The sequence below is a fragment of the Mixophyes fleayi genome, chromosome 3 (assembly GCF_038048845.1).
Source record: "Mixophyes fleayi isolate aMixFle1 chromosome 3, aMixFle1.hap1, whole genome shotgun sequence".
Lineage (NCBI taxonomy): Eukaryota > Metazoa > Chordata > Amphibia > Anura > Limnodynastidae > Mixophyes > Mixophyes fleayi.
In genome coordinates, this window is record NC_134404.1 from 184,601,145 (window position 1) to 184,618,778 (window position 17,634).

Here is a 17,634-nt window from a genome sequence, read left to right on the forward strand (position 1 = left end):
TGCATATGATGCGTCCAATGTACACCTATATAACTTTATTTTAATGTTCTCAATACACAGAATTCTGACTCTGAATGCTCTTCTGCAATAAAAAAAAACAGAGTTCAATTTGTTAAAAAAAAAAGTGGAAACCCTTCCTGAATGCTTATTAAGCATTTCTAAACCACCCATTAAATGTATAATAAGTGTGCTATACTCTATTAAAACGGATGCTTCAACATAACGTTTCACAAGCTTTCATGCAAAACTAAAATATGGAGTTTAACGCCAAGTGTACACAGCCTTAAGGTATATTTCTTTTTTTTCCCATCATATAGAAAGTCATTTGGTCGATGTAGTTTACATGACACAAATGAAGTTGACTTTTTATTTAGTAAGTTTTCTGTAAATAAATATTATATGTTGGTGTAAGACTGATATATTTTATTTGAAGTTAGATGTAGTCTTTTTAAAGTATGTTAAAACAACAAACAACGACTATATTCCCTTGGAGGACAATAGGTCTACTCTCTATAACAATTTATCTGCTTAATTCAGAAACCAAGTCACGCTGCTATTGTGCTGTGTGCCGTTTTTTTTCCCCTTCTTTCTTTCCTTTTCTTCCTGATTTCACTCAGCCTAAGCAAACTGTCTTGTACATCTTAAAACAATTTGGCAATCGGAATTATCAGCCTGGCCAAAAAGAGTTTGTTTTGTTAATTGCTCTTGTTAAGCCTAATTACTAAATGGGGGGAGGAGCTGAATCAAGGGGGAGAAGCTTGTAGTAAGCAGGGAAAACTTTAAAATCCTTGAAGCAGTCTGGAAGACGGCTAGATTTAAAGAGCCAGTGAGAGTGTGTATACAGTGAATGCGTGCGAGTTAGTCACAGATGTTACACATGGACTAAAAGTGGAATGCACTTATTTCAGACTGAATACCTGCTGTATGGAAATACCACAAGGTACAAAATTTGATACTCATTTTATTCATGGATAATTGTTATTTTATAGACTATTCCATTTTGGAGATGGAATTCATACTTTATTTTTTATTACCTAGTTTTGACGCTCATGTTGAAAGCCAATTTTCAGTTAACTTTTTTTTGTGTGCTTTTGTACAAGGGGAATAATATGTGAATATTTTGTCAGGTTCTGTGCTAGGTATGTCTACACTTTGGATGAGATTAAGTTCACTTCTATATCTAAACCAGTTGGAGGTGATTTGCTACTTACAGTGGGAAGGTGTGGGGCTCCTACTGATTTTCTTTGTTTACTGGAGATACTATTGACCAGCAATGTTTACTTTTGTCTGTTATTTATACTAGTTAATGTACTATACTAGATAGATCTACTTCCTGGGCCCCACTGTATTTAGCCTGGACCCTTTTACTTGACAAATGATTTAGATTTGACACTGTTTTATCAGTTAAGCTTCTGCTGGGTGCTGCTTGCTTCTGCTTTATCACAAAAAAAGTGAGTTATCTGAGAACCATTAACAGTCTGCCAATCCACAGTGGCAGAGATTGATGTGATGTACAGTGAAGGAGCTGTACAAAGCATGCTTCTTTTATATACTTTATTCAGATATTGAGCCATGTGGGGCACATATCGTTGTAGTGGTTTACTGTCCTTTTGAACTAGATGAGGTACTTTAAAGGATGCCACCAAAAAAAGGCAAAATAAAGTTGTTGTATTTTTTAATTTTTAAAAGTTTTGGGCTTTTGTGTATGTATATATATATATATATATATATATATATATATATATATATATATATATATATATATATATATATATATATAATCTCACATCGCAATAAGTCTGGCCTAGGTCTGTTCCTTTTCAGGTCAACATAAGCCTAAAGATTTTACCCATTTGGTAAACACATTTTATTGCTCTTGTGACGGGTGCTTAAAAAAGGGGTTAAATGATCTGATTCTTCCTGGTAGCATTTTGTAAATTTGACGACTAATTCTTCAGCTTGTCAGTGTGCATCTGTCTCGTTCTCTGAGCGTAATGAAAAGTACAGTTTAATCACTGGTGAGCCAAATTGAGCATGATTAGCTGTTATTGCAGATTAGTGTACAGTATTGTCTCGTGCTGCAGAGTATTGATCTGGATGGGTCTCACCTCATTGCTGGCTGTCTTCTGTGTGGCAGCAGACTCTGAAGTGAGGGGGTTGGAGGCAGGCAAAGGTCCAGATGGGGCAGAAGACTGGTCCTGAAAAGACCGTGCCAGGAAGTAGGTCAGGTACTCGTAGAGATTATACGAATCGCGCATCATCCCTGTGTGGCAGGAGGCAAGACAAGCAGCACAATTATGAGGAATTAGAACAGCAACAAGTAGTACAGATTTATCAGCATTAATTGTCTATTGTCAGGACAGGGCCCTTCTCCCAGATCACGGATGCTGCCAACCTCCTAATACCTCTAATGGACTCTCCATTGTAGGATTATCTCTTTTAAGAACAATGTCTTTCTTTAGGAAGAGTTACTTGGCGTTAAAACAGCCACTACTGCCTCTGTGTCCCTTTCTGTCTGGTCTTCAATTTACAGAGGAAGTTAGAAGAGGGCCCAGTGTTGCTCTTCTGTCAGCAACTGTATTCCTTGAGGGGACTGAGAGATACCTATTGAACATTAACCATATTACTCCACCTTCCCCAATGAGACCCATTAGGAAACAATAGGCTGTTTGATAGTGCTAGCGATAAATAAGAACAGTCTTAAAGTATAGTGTCTCCCCCTTCTTATTTCCAGTGCTTCCTTGTGTTTTGCACAGTAAACATTGCAATATTTAGAGATGGATAAGGTGTCAACTATTGAATGGATAGAAAATATAAGCCATGTTTGTGTGTCTTCGCATCAATGCCCTTTCATGTTGCGTACACAAGTTCATACTGACTACACACAAACAGACCTATAATGACTGAGATTACTGCAATGGGGATTTCTCAGATCAGCCTGTATTGCCAGTCACAACTTGATGCAAATCTGAAAGTAGCATGAGACACTATTTATGTGAGAACTGCTGATTAATGAGGTAATTGAGTTTTTTTTTGGGAACACAAGGAGGGGGGAGACTGAGTGAAAAGCACAGTCATAACTTTTGAATCCCATAGGGGAATACAGATACCAGTTATTGCCAGAAGCGTTTAGACATGTAAGATTAGGAATATGTAGGCACAGGTGGAGAGCAAGTGACAATATACCCTCACATGCAACATGGCCAGACCATTTTTGCAAATCTTAAAATCCTGTAGGAACTCTTCTAGAACTATGACCACTGGTGTTAAGGGTGACAGTTTTGAGCCATCTATATAAATGTGTGCTGCGCAATAAAGTTGTATTTGTTTTGTTAAATATACAAGTCATTGCTTTAGATTCAATACGGTTAAATAGCAAAAGCATGGTGAACAGTGTAAATGAGAGCAGGTTATTTAGCAATTGCAAAGTTTCTATAGAAAAATAGCGTTTAACATAAGAAAACCGTCCTGTCCGTACTTTCAGTTTGTTTAAACCTCCTCCCCCCCATACACACTTTCTTTTTATCCTGCATTACGTTATGCTGCTAAAGGTGAATGAAAATCCTTCGAGCCATCTGCATGTCAATATGACTATGTCTTCCATCCCTGTGTAGCTGGGGCCACCTTCAGTCTGTATTGTTTCTGTGCAAGCACCTGATTAACCCCTTCTGGCGCGTACGCCACGAACTCGCACATTGTCCTGGGCTTACTTGGCAAATGATCTGCGCTTGTGGATGCTGGGACATTGCGAGGCAGCTATATGCTTATTAATCTGCCTTTCAGAGCAACACTATGATCTGGGGGTTTTTTTTGTTTTTTTGGGATGAGCTTAAGTCGTCCTGGCTGCTTAGTGAGACATTTAATGAAAAGTGTGAGGTCATGCTGGAAATATACCTGCCTCTGACGGCATCAGGCAGCCGTCCCTGGTGATACTTAGACTCACTCAGCCTGGATGAGCACTCCAGGTAGTGTGTAGCCCCACCCTCCCACACTGACTAGTAATAGGAAACCTGAAACAGGAAGAAAAGGGAACCAGTTAACACTTAAGCCGTGTAGTAAAGCGCAGTCCTCCAGTGTTTGTCAGAGGCAGCAGCAGTGCAGGCAGCACCTGTCTGCTAGTATGAGAGAGATCGTGCTGGAGAGAGGAGACCTCAAGGTGCTGACACACTCCGTTTACGTATGAATGAGACTGGGACGGAAATGTACTTCGTATATCTGTGAGAGAAGATCCTCCAATGTTGAATTTCTTTTTTGAAAAGTGTGTGGAATCTGCCTGGGTAAGAGCCCCCCAACCCCCCTTTTCAATGCTTTTGTCAGCTTTACAACAATTGATATTAACACTTTGGGATTCTTTTATAGGGAATTTGATCTTGAGGTTTTTTTTTTAATATTATTCCATAAATGACTTATGGTTGTGAAGATTATGTTATACTGAATACCATTGTACCAGCAAGCCAAAATGTAGAATGTTTAAAGATTATTAGAAGTTGTGCTTTTTTTGCTTTGTTTGTTTGTTTTTGTGTGTGACTATGGTTTGATAATGTGTTATTTGGTCCTGAATTAGGCTGGGTCTCAGTGTAGCTGGAATATTGTATGTCCTGAACAAAATGTGTACTACATTGTATAATGCAGTTTTTTTTTTTATTGTGAATTTGCTAGAAAAACTATTATTTGGAAAACAGACATGAGAATTGTGTATGCTTCATAGGGAAGGTATAGTTTGTGCATTGGAACTTGCCTGACTGTCCAGGAATATTTAAGGAAGCCTATAGGAGTGCAATGAGTATTAGATGTTGGATAGATATTGTGAATAAGGTCTGACTATGAAGGAGTTAAGACCCCCCCCCCCCCCCCCCCTGTAATCTAGGAGATGTTGTTGCTGAAAGGGATGTTGGCAGGATGTAAAAGTTTTGAGGGTTTTTTCTTTCTTATATTTTCTTTGACTTGGACAGGATGAAAAAAAAGACGTCAGAGGGGTTAGGTTGTTTTGAAAGTTGTTTGTCAGCTGGAAGCTGGTGGGAAAGTTCAGGCTTCCCCATTCGGAAGAGTCAGGCATGCAAGTTCATTTTTAGCTTCATTCAGATGTAGACAACAGCTTCTTCCTTTCCCTGTTTGTGACACTTTTTCCAAGGCACTGCTTCCAAGTGGACACTACACTAAGCATCCACATGCTTCCACATAGCACATAACATGCAAGAAGCAATTTAGCCAGTTCCTAATTACTAGCACTTCTTGCACAGGTAGGTGATGTTACCTTGGTGACTTACAGAAGTCCATAGTCATAGTGTGTCATTACTAGATTTGGGTAATATTCAAATAAACGTTCTATTAATAATTGGCTTGTATTTTGCAATGACTTTTTTTTTTTTTCTCTACTTAATTTATTTGTATGAGTAATTCCACTGTAGACTGCTTATTACTTACATACTCTCAAAGGATTTCACACCATTGAAGGACTGTGAGAACTTAGATTTGTCTTATTTTTTTCACCTCTCCTGTTCCAGGCTACCACACAACAAAGAACAGTTACAAATTTTGAATCTCCCCACCCAGAGGGGACATAACAGACCATGAAAATGGACATGGAAGGAGTTGATATGACACTGTGGCCAGAGACTGAGTTTGAGGCAAAGTGTACGTACATAGTGAAGGATCACCCATGGGACAGCAGCTCAGATGGAAGTAACATTGTCCAAGCACAAGCTTCATTGCCCAGGAACTTGCTCTTTAAATTTGCACCAGGCTCAAAAGAGGTTAGTAGATTTGAAATGGTTAATTTAGCCTCTATTTCAAGAATTGCTGCCTGGGGAAAGTTCGGTTTTAATAGATTTTTAAGGCGTTATACACATTATATTTTATATATCTATCTATGTGTTAGTATTGCTATGTTTTATGAGGGTTTTTTTTGTTGTTGCTCTTTTTGTGTATTAAATGGCTTAATTGGTATTTGCCCTCAATAGTTTCCAAAGCATTAAACTTTTTGGTGATTGCTGGAGTAAGAAATAGTAAATTTGCAACCAGTTTTTAAATGAAACTCTTTACCCACTATGAGAGCTACTCCTAGGAGAAGACAGCATTGCTTGGTGTCACTTAAGGCTGTGCAATAGTCTTGTCTGAGGGATTCCACCGCGGGCTCTGTCTGCTTTTCTTTTCTGTTTTGTTTTGTTTTTTAATTTCTCAGCAGACTGAGAAATATGTGTTTGTGAGTGGGTGCATTCTTTACGTTTTTGTTTTTATAAGGGCTGTGAAGTGAGCAACGGGCTGTTTACATTTTTTATTTGCCAATTATAGTTAGGTGTATTACTGAAATGATCATCTGGATTGTAATCTCGGAGACCTTCCTTTGTGCTACTACATTCCACGGATTTCTAGCAGAGCAACTTCTTGTATTGTAACAATTCCAATAAAGGCATAGCATGATCTATTATTACTAATGCTGTACCTAGAATTTTACTATACCATATATCCTATATTTTAAAGTTTTCAAGTGCAAGACCAGTCAATGAAGTTAGTAGTTTGGTACGATTTAGCGCTCGTGGGAATCTTGTCTAAGATACTAAACCTGAAGGGCAAAAAAATGTCTAATAATGTCTCATTGAATTGGCACCTATTGCCAATGATTTTCTTTTAGCAGAATGACATGTTGTCAGAGAATTACAATAACCCCCTCTATATAACCATATTAAAATTTAACAAAAAAAAAAAATCTTGGTCAAACCTGTTGGTTGCAAAGTATTCTGCTAGCCAATGTGTGTTCATGGGGAGTGTTGTATAGAATGAATTTAGTATTGGGGCCATAGAAAAAAAAAATGTAAAGCTGTACATGGCCCATAGCCCTTGTGTAGGTCAGACTTATTGTTGTGGCTTCTTTTTCTCAGCTTGGGAATTTTAGTTGAAAATGGGTTACTGGTTTGTGTCTGCTCTGCCGCTGGTTGTCAGGCAGCACTCCATGGTCCAGAATAATGACAGAGATGAATTTTTTAAATTGGTAGAGAGGTCACTGCTGCTTGTAAAGAAATGGAGTAGGCTAGGAGGTGGGAGATTAAGTATGGACTTGCTAAAAGCCCTCTGCCTTCTCTCCCGAAGTGTTTACAGAAAAGGCCTTGCTCCAGCAATGAATCATTAGGACCTCTGGGCCAGTTCCAGTGGCAGTTTCATCCTAGTTTAGATTAGCAGTGTTGTAATGAATTTTTAAGCATTTGACAGCTAAATGGCAGTAGAGAACATGGCTCACGATGGCTCTGTATTCGTAGAACCTTCATGTTGAGCTTTACTCTTTCAATAACTGCTATTTACACTAAATCCTATTGCAAGTTAGCCTGTTTGGCTGGTCAGTGGCCATAAAAACAATGGTGGGATTCACCGAATTCATGTTAATTGTTTAGCGTTTCTGTTACATGTACATGTAACAGAAAATGTGATGTCCTGTATTTCTCATTGAAGTTGGGTTTGTTTCATATATGTAAACTGAGGTATCAAATACAGTCATTTGAGCAATGCTGTGTCACTGAAACTTGAGTGCCAGATGTTTTTCACTTTACTCTTTCAAGTAAGGGGGTTTTCAAGAACGTCTTACAAATGCACTGTGCTAAGCAAGACAACAGTACAAAATGCCTTGCATGAAAGTTTTTGTGGGGAAGTTTGAAACCCTACTGTTCACGATGTAAAAGTGGAGGTGAGGAGTGGCTAGACATCTGCACTTATTAAAAGGATTCAAGATTTACCATAAGCTTAAGTCTCATACCTTGCCCTAGTTGTTTCTTCATTTCTTCTCTGTGTGCCTTTTCGTTGTTGAAGTCAGTAACTGCAGAATTCAAACCCCCAGTGCAAAATTAAGATTCTAGATATTTACTTCTGATATGAGTAAATTGTGCCAGAAAACATGAACTGCTAGAATGTGTCACGTTTCTGCTTTAAATATGTGACTTCCAACAGTATGCATACAAGTGAAATACATGCAGTGTAAATACCACTGTCTGTATCTCCCTCTGCTGTAGGTTATATTCAGTTTTGATTGTAGTTTTACTATAAAATTATGACCATTTAGCCTGTAGAATTTGTTCCCCCTTTTTTTTTAAAGCATTCTGGACAATGGACATACATCTTCTTAAACAGGATAATTAATATGCATATAACCACTAAATCTATATACATGCAGGTGACATTAGATGTCAGCGATAAATAGTAACACAATATTACTATTTATTCAGATAATGCTGATTACACTATAACATGCTGAAATCTACTTGTCAGAGAAAAAACAGCATTTTATTGCTAATTTTCAAAACCTGGTCAGAGGTTGTGTGTTTTTTTTTTTTTATATATATATATATATATATATATATATATATATATATATATATATATATATATATATATAATATTTATTTTGTATCGTTGCTGTCCTGGCAGCTGCACTATTTAGTTATGAAAAGCCCATATACTCCTCTTGTTGACCATACTTTTATTTTCTCTCTCTAAACAAATGTCTCCTAACTTTTATGTGACCAAGTAGAAGACAAATAACTCTCCTGTTGTATTTCTCTAAATATCTCACCACTTTTTATTTTTATATATTTTTACAATAGGTGATTGGTGTTGTTAGCAAAGAGTACATCCCAAAAGGAACTCGATTTGGACCATTTGTTGGGGAGATCTATACAAATGACACCGTTCCCAAAAACGCCAACAGGAAATACTTTTGGCGGGTGAGTTGCTAATGGTGATGCAGGGTTTTTATATTCTGCTGTGTGTTTTCTGGTCCGTATGTTTTGAAATGAACAGAGAATATATCTGAATGTTTATTAAGAGTGCATTGTGTTTTGATTCGCTGACAGCCTTTTCCTAAGTTGTTACGTTGAAACTTAGTGCTTTGCTTCGATGAAAAGCTAGAAATCTGCCACATAGGTCTTGATTATTTTAAATCATTCAGTGATCATTGAGGAGAGAAGAAAAAACCCCGATGCTACCAGTCTTCCTTAGCTGTCTGTAAAAAAACCAAAAAACATTAATAGGAAATGATAGCAAATCACTTCCCATATGATACAATCCACATCCTGACTTTGATGGCAGTAATAGAAATGTGTGCTAGGAAAGCCAGGTTCCCTTCATCTCATGTATAGAAAGAGAGAGGATGTTTGGGGTTGAGCAAACCCCAAATGTGACATTATTTCTTGTAAGTGTAGTGTGAGTCAGCACCTTCTCTGTGCTTTGTAGTATATGGAAATAGCATGGTTTTAGGTAGTTTCTTTCTCTGTAATCCTGTGATCTCACGCTGCTGCCTGTTAACACTTAACTCAAATGTGAACCCTAATTCTAGTGAAGAAAGACAGCAAGGAGCCAATCAACCCTACTTTCAGAATCTGATGTAGAGAGAGAATGTGGGAACTTGCTGCTACTCCATGACTGCTTGTCTGTTCATAAAACTCCTTTACATGACTCGGGCACACATAATACTTTGATAATACTACATGTCCCCATCCTCCCCCCCGCCCCCTCTATTTTAAAAAACAACACTGTCAATATAAAAGTGATTCAGCTTTTTATGCTGTATATTGCTTTTTTAAATCATATTTACATTTGCAACAAACACTTTAGCCCCATTAGAGTGTAATTGAAGTTGGTGTAACCACTGTACAGGTGAACATAGACTTTTACCTTAACACTCAATTTATATAGACCACGACAGGATCCTGGAGATTCAGAATATTTAAAAACTCCAGACATACCATAAAAGGTACTGGAAGTCAGACCTCCTATGTGCATTATAAAATCTCTTTGAGATCCATTGACCAGAGCAGAAATCATTGTTTGTTTTCTAACAGCAGTCTTTCCTGTAGTCTCACTTTCATAAGCAGAACGCGTTAAAAGAAGCGTATAAAGTTTTGTCTTGTGGCATTTCTAGTCTAAATATACACCGTCTTAACTCTCCATTGTATTTTTATTTTTAACTCGCGGATTACGAAGGCAAGGGAGTTTTGTTTTTCTATAAGTGCATAAGGCAAAATATCACAAGACTGTGCTTGTCTGGTAAGAGGAAAAGTGAGTGTCTTGGCTAAGAATGAATGACAGAGCTGGCCATGTTCCTGTACTGCTCATTGTTATGGCAGGTGAAGTTCACCTTTGCTCCACCCAGTGTTCTGACAAAATGACTGCATTCCAAGTATTTATATGATTAAGTGTTACTTCAGTCCTGTGAGAGGGGGAAGAAAGATCGGGAGAGGCGGGGAAACTGCAAGCGCAAAAGCCTGTTTAGTTTGACGTATTGCTAATGAGCCTAAACTGACTCAGTAGCTTTTTAAAGCCTGTGTGTAATGGCAGAAAAAGTTGGTACGATTAAATAATCATGCCTATTAAAGGAAGGAAGGGCTTTTATAGCACATCATAATAAATGTAAGGACATCACTGCTATAAGTGTCTTTCTCTGTGACTTTGTATTATGGGAGAAGTGACATGCTCAATACAAGAAGAAAAAACTGTCACTTTGTTACTTTCACAATTCTTTCATCATTTGTACTTCCGTTTGATTGTCATTGTGTTAATGACAATCTGACTCTTGCCTGGCACAGAAGAGAATTTTTTTTTTCTTTTCTTTTATGCCGTTGTCGTCTAATATATTCCTTTTTAACTGCACAGATCTATTCAAATGGAGAATTTACCCACTTTATTGATGGCTTTGATGAAGAGAAGAGTAACTGGATGCGCTACGTGAATCCTGCGCACTCCATTCAAGAACAGAATCTGGCAGCTTGCCAAAATGGCATAAATATATATTTCTACACCATCAAGCCTATCCCAGCCAATCAAGAGCTCCTTGTGTGGTATTGCCGGGACTTTGCAGACAGACTTGACTATCCTTCCTCTGGGGAGCTGGTGATGAATCTTAGTAAGTAGATTAAAGTATAAATGGCAGGGAATGCTTGGAATGTTACTAGCACTGCCTGTGCGATCTAATAATAACACCTATCATTAAATGGGCGCAACAGCCAAACCGTTTCTGACAGGTAATAGGGTGACGTGTGTTCCTCCTATACAGCAAAACTTCCTCTATTGCAGGCCTCTAACAGCAAACAAAGTCTGTCCTGTCTACCAGTCATGTTTTTATATATTAGTTTAATGTTTTATTTAAATTATCAGTGATGCACAGACCACATAAACATAAGCAGGAATTACAACTTGTTAAGGCAATGGAATTTAAAATAAAGGGCACAAAGTACACGTTTTAGATAAGCAATTACAAAGTTGAAAGTAAAGTTGCATTTTTGTTCACACGTTCACAGACACCACATAAACCAATATATGTTCTTCCTTTTTTTTTTTTTTTAAAGCAATTTCTGTAGAACTTGTTCTTCACTTCCTTTCTTAAGGTGAAGCCAACTGCGTCTGTTGCCCTACAAGACATATCTCTCAATCTCCCATTTACTGTCAGCTTCTGGTCTTTGGCTTTTTTTTTTTCACTTAACTTTCACTTCTGCGGCTTACTTAAAGCACATTATGATGTCTTTTATTCAGCTCAAAAACTTGCCTGTAATATGTGAAGTGGTTGCAGTGGTACACTTGTAAAATTTGAAATGCACTGGTTTTGTCTGTAAGTACAGACTTCCAGCTAATATTACTGAATTTTATTTATTCCTCAAGCTTGCCTTTGATACGGGTAGTGGCGATGAGATAATCACTTCAGTAATACACAGAAATATTAGAGACCCATATTAGAGAAACTCTTCCTTGACAAGCAAGTCTGCCATGGCTCTGAATCTTCTGTAACCCATTCCACAACACCTACAAGTTGAGTTCACCGCTGGACAAAAGACAGATCTTTACTTGTACGCAGTTCCATATAGACTTATCCAGTGTGTCTATCTTAAGAACTCTCTTAGACTGCAATAAATCATTTAAAATAAATCACAATACAGTAGTGGCAAGTTATCTTCTTAAGTCTCCTTTATGGTCCTATTGCACATCCTCATACACCCTAGGGCAAAATTAAAATATACATTTAGTTATTAGCTGTTAAAATCTGAACTCTACTTGTAACGTGTATTACATCCAATCTGCAGTTATTATATTCCTGTCTTCTATGCCTCTGTGGTTTGGTTGCTTTTTTTCTTTGCATTTTTGTTTAAAACCAACACATTTGATCATCCTGGCTGTCATACCTAGTGACAGACAGATCAGGATAAGCAGTATTTATTTTTAACTAGTAGACTCTGTCTACCTCTTCTGAATGCTGTCAATCAGTCCCTTAGATTAACACCTTACTGTCAGCACAAGTTTATTGGGGATTTATTGTGGAGAATGCCAGAGAGCTCCTAACACTATCTCACTATCTGCATACAAAATAACATTTTATGACAACATTTCAGTAGCAAGTTAGTGAAATGCTACACACTACAAATGAGTTGCTATGAGATCATATATGCCTAAAGGTAGGGTAGTGTATGTACAATGCATATAATATACAGCCACTGTTGGGTAATGTAACTGCACATTTATGAATCTAACATATTGTATTTGGTGATAACTCATTTCTACATTAGATGTCCTTTTTGTTCAGACTTTCCCATTGCTATTGATTTGGCTGGTGCACATGATTAATTGACACCTCAAATATTACTCTATTTTAGAGCAAAGTCTGATCATCACTGAGGAGCAGATTTCACGGAAAGAGATGACCTTTCAGAAAAGCACGCCCAAAAAAGAGCACAGTGTGAAAGAGATCCTTAAAAACACAAATCCTTCAAAGCCCAAAGAGGTACTACTGAACAATATGGAAGCGGTCACCATTGAAAAAGAAACCACTGGCCTGCTTAAAAACTGTAGCCCTGAACGGCCTTTCTTCCCAAGGGTTGTTTATCCATTCCGTTCCCACATCCATGAAGATTATCTAAAGGCCTCTGTGGGGTATGGCATGGAGAGACCAAATTATATGATGCATTCACCAATTCAGCCATCTACACCACCAAGTCCTTCAGCAAGAAGTAGCCCAGACCAAAGTTTTAAAAGCTCAAGTCCACACAGTAGCCCAGGATCTGCAGTGTCACCGCACCATCCATCACAGGACAACAGAGATTTGTATCCCTTTCTAAACAGACCATACAGCACTGAAGGACTGGCATCCTTCCCAAGTTATGCACCCCCAGCCAGTCATCTGCCACCAACATTTTTATCTTCTTACCACTCTTCGTACCCCAAATTTCTGTTACCACCTTATGGCATTGGCTGCAATGGACTTAACACACTGAACAACATAAACGCAATGAATAACTTCAATATGTTCCCAAGAATGTATCCGTTTTACAGCAGCGTCCTTGGCGGTGGAAGCCTCTCGCATCACATGCTAAATCCTGCAGCCCTTCCAGGTTCCCTCCCTCATGAAGGGGGCCGCAGGTTGATGCAACCTGACCAACCTCGAGACTTTCTCATTCCTGCACCCAGTAGTGCCTTCTACAGCACAGGCGCTGCTGCTAGTATGAAGGACAAGCAGATCAGTCCAACAAGCGGGTCGCCCACGGCTGGCACAGCAGCAAATTCTGACCATGTAATGCAACCTAAACCTACCTCAGCGGTGATGACCACAAGCCGTGATGAAGCCATTAATCTAATCAAAAGCAAAAGGAACATGACTGGCTATAAGACTCTTCCATACCCACTTAAAAAACAGAATGGGAAAATCAAGTATGAGTGTAATATTTGCTCAAAGACATTTGGACAGCTCTCAAATCTTAAGGTAATCCTCCAGAGAAAGAGAAAAGCTTTCCTTTTTTTCCCCCTTTAAACCTATAGGAAACACTGATGTTCCATGTCCGTTTGATATATATTAATATTACTTTACAGGTGCATCTTCGGGTACACAGCGGTGAGCGACCATTCAAATGTCAGACTTGCAATAAGGGATTCACCCAGCTGGCACATCTACAGAAGCACTTTTTGGTACACACAGGCGAGAAGCCTCATGAATGTCAGGTACGTGTGTGTGCTAGTTTAAAAAATAAATGACCAAATCAATCTTTGTCCAATTTTTAGCTTTAAAAATGTTTAAATAATATAACATAAACCTCCGTGCATAGATTTGGTACTTTATATTTAAGTGCATGAAAAATACTTCATAATCTATTGTGCAATATATGATGGTAATAAGTTGTCATATGAAATATTTTTCATGATGGGTAAACAAATGTTTGTTATACCTTCTCTATAAATGTGTGTGACGATGATGCTGACATATGTATGTTTTTTGTTTTTTTTTAGGTATGTCACAAACGGTTCAGCAGCACAAGCAATCTAAAGACTCATTTACGGCTGCACTCTGGAGAGAAACCCTACCAGTGCAAGCTGTGCCCAGCAAAGTTCACCCAGTTTGTTCACCTCAAACTCCACAAACGTCTACACACAAGGGAACATCCACACAAGTGTGTCCACTGCCACAAGAGCTACATCCACTTGTGCAGTCTCCATGTCCACATGAAGGGAAACTGTCCTGTGTCCCCAAGACCTGGTCTCACTAGGGAGGACCTGAGTGTGATCAATGAGGAGATTGAGAAGTTTGACATCAGTGACAGTGCAGACAGATTAGAGGACAGTGACATGTCACCTGCAGTGGAGAAAGAAATAATGACTCTTCTCCGAAGAGAAATCGAAGGTGCCAGTATGAAAGTATCTGTATCAAGGAGTATGGGAAATGGATTAATTACATCTGGGTGCAACTTTTATGAACAATCTGACTCTGTCATAAAGCTGCCTCATGGCTCCCCGCTACCTCTGTTACCTGTAAAGGTCAAACAAGAATCCATTGACCAAATGGACTCTTAAAGGACTAAAGGAACAAGTGTTATTTATGGAAAGTTGGGGTGCCTGTAGCAGGCCTTTTGTACATATTTAAAGTGCGGCAACATAGTTTTGGCTTGTGAAAGGTAGAAGTCTCCCAGAAGACCAACTCCTAATTCCAAGAAGGAACTCCGAGATAAATGTATTCTCAGGGCACGGAAACAGGCAGGGATATGGGTATTGCCTACTCACTTAATATTATTCTAATTATTATTATTATTATTATTATTATTATTGAAAGACAATCATTTTATCTAATTATTTGTCGTTGAAAAGTACTTCATAATTTATTATGCAATTTTTCATTACAAAAGCAATAATTTGAAAATGTTTACAATGACTGTAAAGAAATCATTGTAATTTGAAATATATATAATTATTTTTTTTTTATTTTTTTTTTGTGGCCATTGATGTAGATACTTTCTGCAGACTTTGTTATTGCGTTAAAAGAAAGCAAATCTTAATATTTTGATGGATGTCTAAGCTCTCCATACCAATGAACATAATTTTGTTACCAAAGCTGGACAAAAGATTTATAGAAAAAAATAATAATAATTTTTAATTATTTTTATTTGCTTACAAGTTCATTGTAGCTTTTTTTTTATTTCTCAATAATTGGCCTTTGTTTCATAGGGCTTTGACATACAGAATTACTCACTGCTAATAAGTATCAGAAAACTGCACATGAAATCTTGTGGTGAACATTTCCTGCTACTTCTATCTCTGTATTTCAAACCAATCGTACAGAAAATCTTCCCCCTCAAATGTTTAAAGTACCAAAAATATTTTAAACTGTTCTGTATGAAGTTCAACACCGTTCCCACATCCTAGAAATGGCCGTTTATCATGTAAACACAAATATTTAAAAAATGATGGAAATATATATTTCTATGTTGTTGTGTTATACAAATCATCTCCCAAAAAAAACAACCTGTTCTTGTTAAGGATTGGCTATATCCTTATGGTCCAGTAGTAGACACGGGTAATAAGTTTTTTGTTACTGGTGCCCCATCTCCTTTATTTTTCTGTGAGTCATTTCCTTCAGTATTTTGTGTCTTGTACATTTATTTGTTGTGGTTAATTTAAATGAAAGGGCATTGCAAAGTTGTTCAACAATTTTTTTTTTACCTCATTGCTTGTGTCCAGTGGTGCAGAAAAAAAGCTGGTTCAACCAAAAGCTTTTGTTTTTTTTTGTTTTGTTTTGTTTGTTTCAAAGGAGAAACCAAATATATGCAGTCTAAAACTGTGCTTACTCTTTCTACTGTTGCTTTGCTCTCTAACTCCAAAGATGTTGCATTAGCAGCCCTATATAGTGGGATATGCCGTCTGGCCTAGCTTAAACAGCAGAAAGCTAACCAGCAATAGGCCTGCATACAAGCCATACAGTTATTTCAGCTGAATAACTAACTACCCACTTTAGAAAGGGGCTCATGGCAAAATTATTTGACTAATACTGCTGGAGTTCCCCCTGCTGGTAGCATTGTGACATGTCACAAACCAGATTCCCAGGGATATTCAGTCTTGTATGTTGGCATCCAGATATGACAAAGCACACCTTTATGAAATGCCTAAACCTAAGAGATACACAAACTAGTAGCACTGATGATTTCTGGCATTGTAAAGTATCCAAAAAAAAAACAAAAAAACCCCATCTGCTAAATCAATGCCAAAATCTCCAGGAAAGGTACCAAAAAGACAGCTTTAGAAGATCATTACTTGATACCCTGTGTGCAAGAAGTGATCTGAACCTATGTAGCAAGAGCTAAAGTATTAATGTAATATATATACCAAAGTATCACTACTGTCTCTGGACATAAACTTCCCTTACTTGTTGCCAGTAGTGCTTTTCTATGTTCACTTCAAAGACTTTTACTGTATGACTTTTTCAAAATGTGTTGCTTGTTTTCTTAGTTTCTTTAAAATACGTGAATGTAGCAAACAGTGGTTTCTCTAAATATGTTTGTTTTTTTTTTTTGTTGAGTAAAATCTGACCAAAGTTTAACAGGCTTTTTACTTTGCTAGAACAACGAATTTCTTATGTTTACATATTGGTTTACATTGTTATTTATGTGCAAATTGTCAAAAGATGTAAATTAAATCTAAATGTGCATTTCTTTATACTGAAGTCATGCTTTTTTGTCTTATTTTTACAAGATTTTCAGTTGTTTGGGCTTGTTTTAATACTGTAATATCTTCATTTAAATGTGCAAAAGTTTGGTGGAAAAATCAATACAACACATTTGAAATTCATAAAGCGGGTACATTTTTTGTATAGCACTTGGCCGTCTAGCGTGACATGTTGAGAATCTCCTTTTAAAAGCAATGTTGTAAAACATTGAATACATTTGAGAGGTGCGTGTAAATACAAAGGCAATGGTACAAATTTGAATTTTGAAATATTATGAAGACATCTGTGAAAAAAACAGACCGATCCACATCACACAAACCTCCTTATAAGCATTCTATTGGAAAGCAGTGGGCCATCTGTTGCCCGTATGTTCCACTGTTTCTTCTTTCTTTCTTTACCTCGGGGATGCCTTGGAGTATGAGACAGTAGACTGCACTGTCTGCAATACACAGACAAGTAAAGCAGGTTCTCTAGAAAGATTGTGGGCATCAGTTCTTAAGTCTGCTTTTACAATAGTCTTGTACAATTTTTTTTTAACCATTTCCAAATCATATTTTTAATGTACTGTTTTTATTTTCACGTGATCTGTGTTGCATGAAGCTTAAGAATATAAATTCTGTACTTTCAATATAGGTTCTCTGCATAAGTGGGAGATACGTGTTTGGAGCAAAATGAAATATCAA

At 37.5% G+C, this 17,634-nt stretch overlaps 1 protein-coding gene across 3 annotated transcripts; it reads left to right on the top strand.

Annotated features, from left to right (window-relative positions):
• Nucleotides 1–815: 815 nt before the first annotated feature.
• On the top strand, nt 816–16,948 carry PRDM1 (PR/SET domain 1). Of its 3 annotated transcripts, none has more exons than XM_075202853.1 (7): nt 816–940; nt 5,505–5,753; nt 8,589–8,708; nt 10,636–10,885; nt 12,624–13,726; nt 13,834–13,962; nt 14,248–16,948. In XM_075202853.1, the coding sequence occupies exons 2-7, from the start codon at nt 5,571–5,573 to the stop codon at nt 14,806–14,808; spliced, it is 2,346 nt and encodes a 781-aa protein (XP_075058954.1). In that variant the 5' UTR covers nt 816–940; nt 5,505–5,570; the 3' UTR covers nt 14,809–16,948. The 3 variants fall into 3 exon arrangements, with proteins under 3 accessions (XP_075058954.1, XP_075058953.1, XP_075058955.1); XM_075202852.1 differs by lacking the exon at nt 816–940 and adding an exon at nt 4,053–4,277; XM_075202854.1 differs by lacking the exon at nt 816–940 and adding an exon at nt 5,000–5,240.
• Nucleotides 16,949–17,634: the final 686 nt, after the last annotated feature.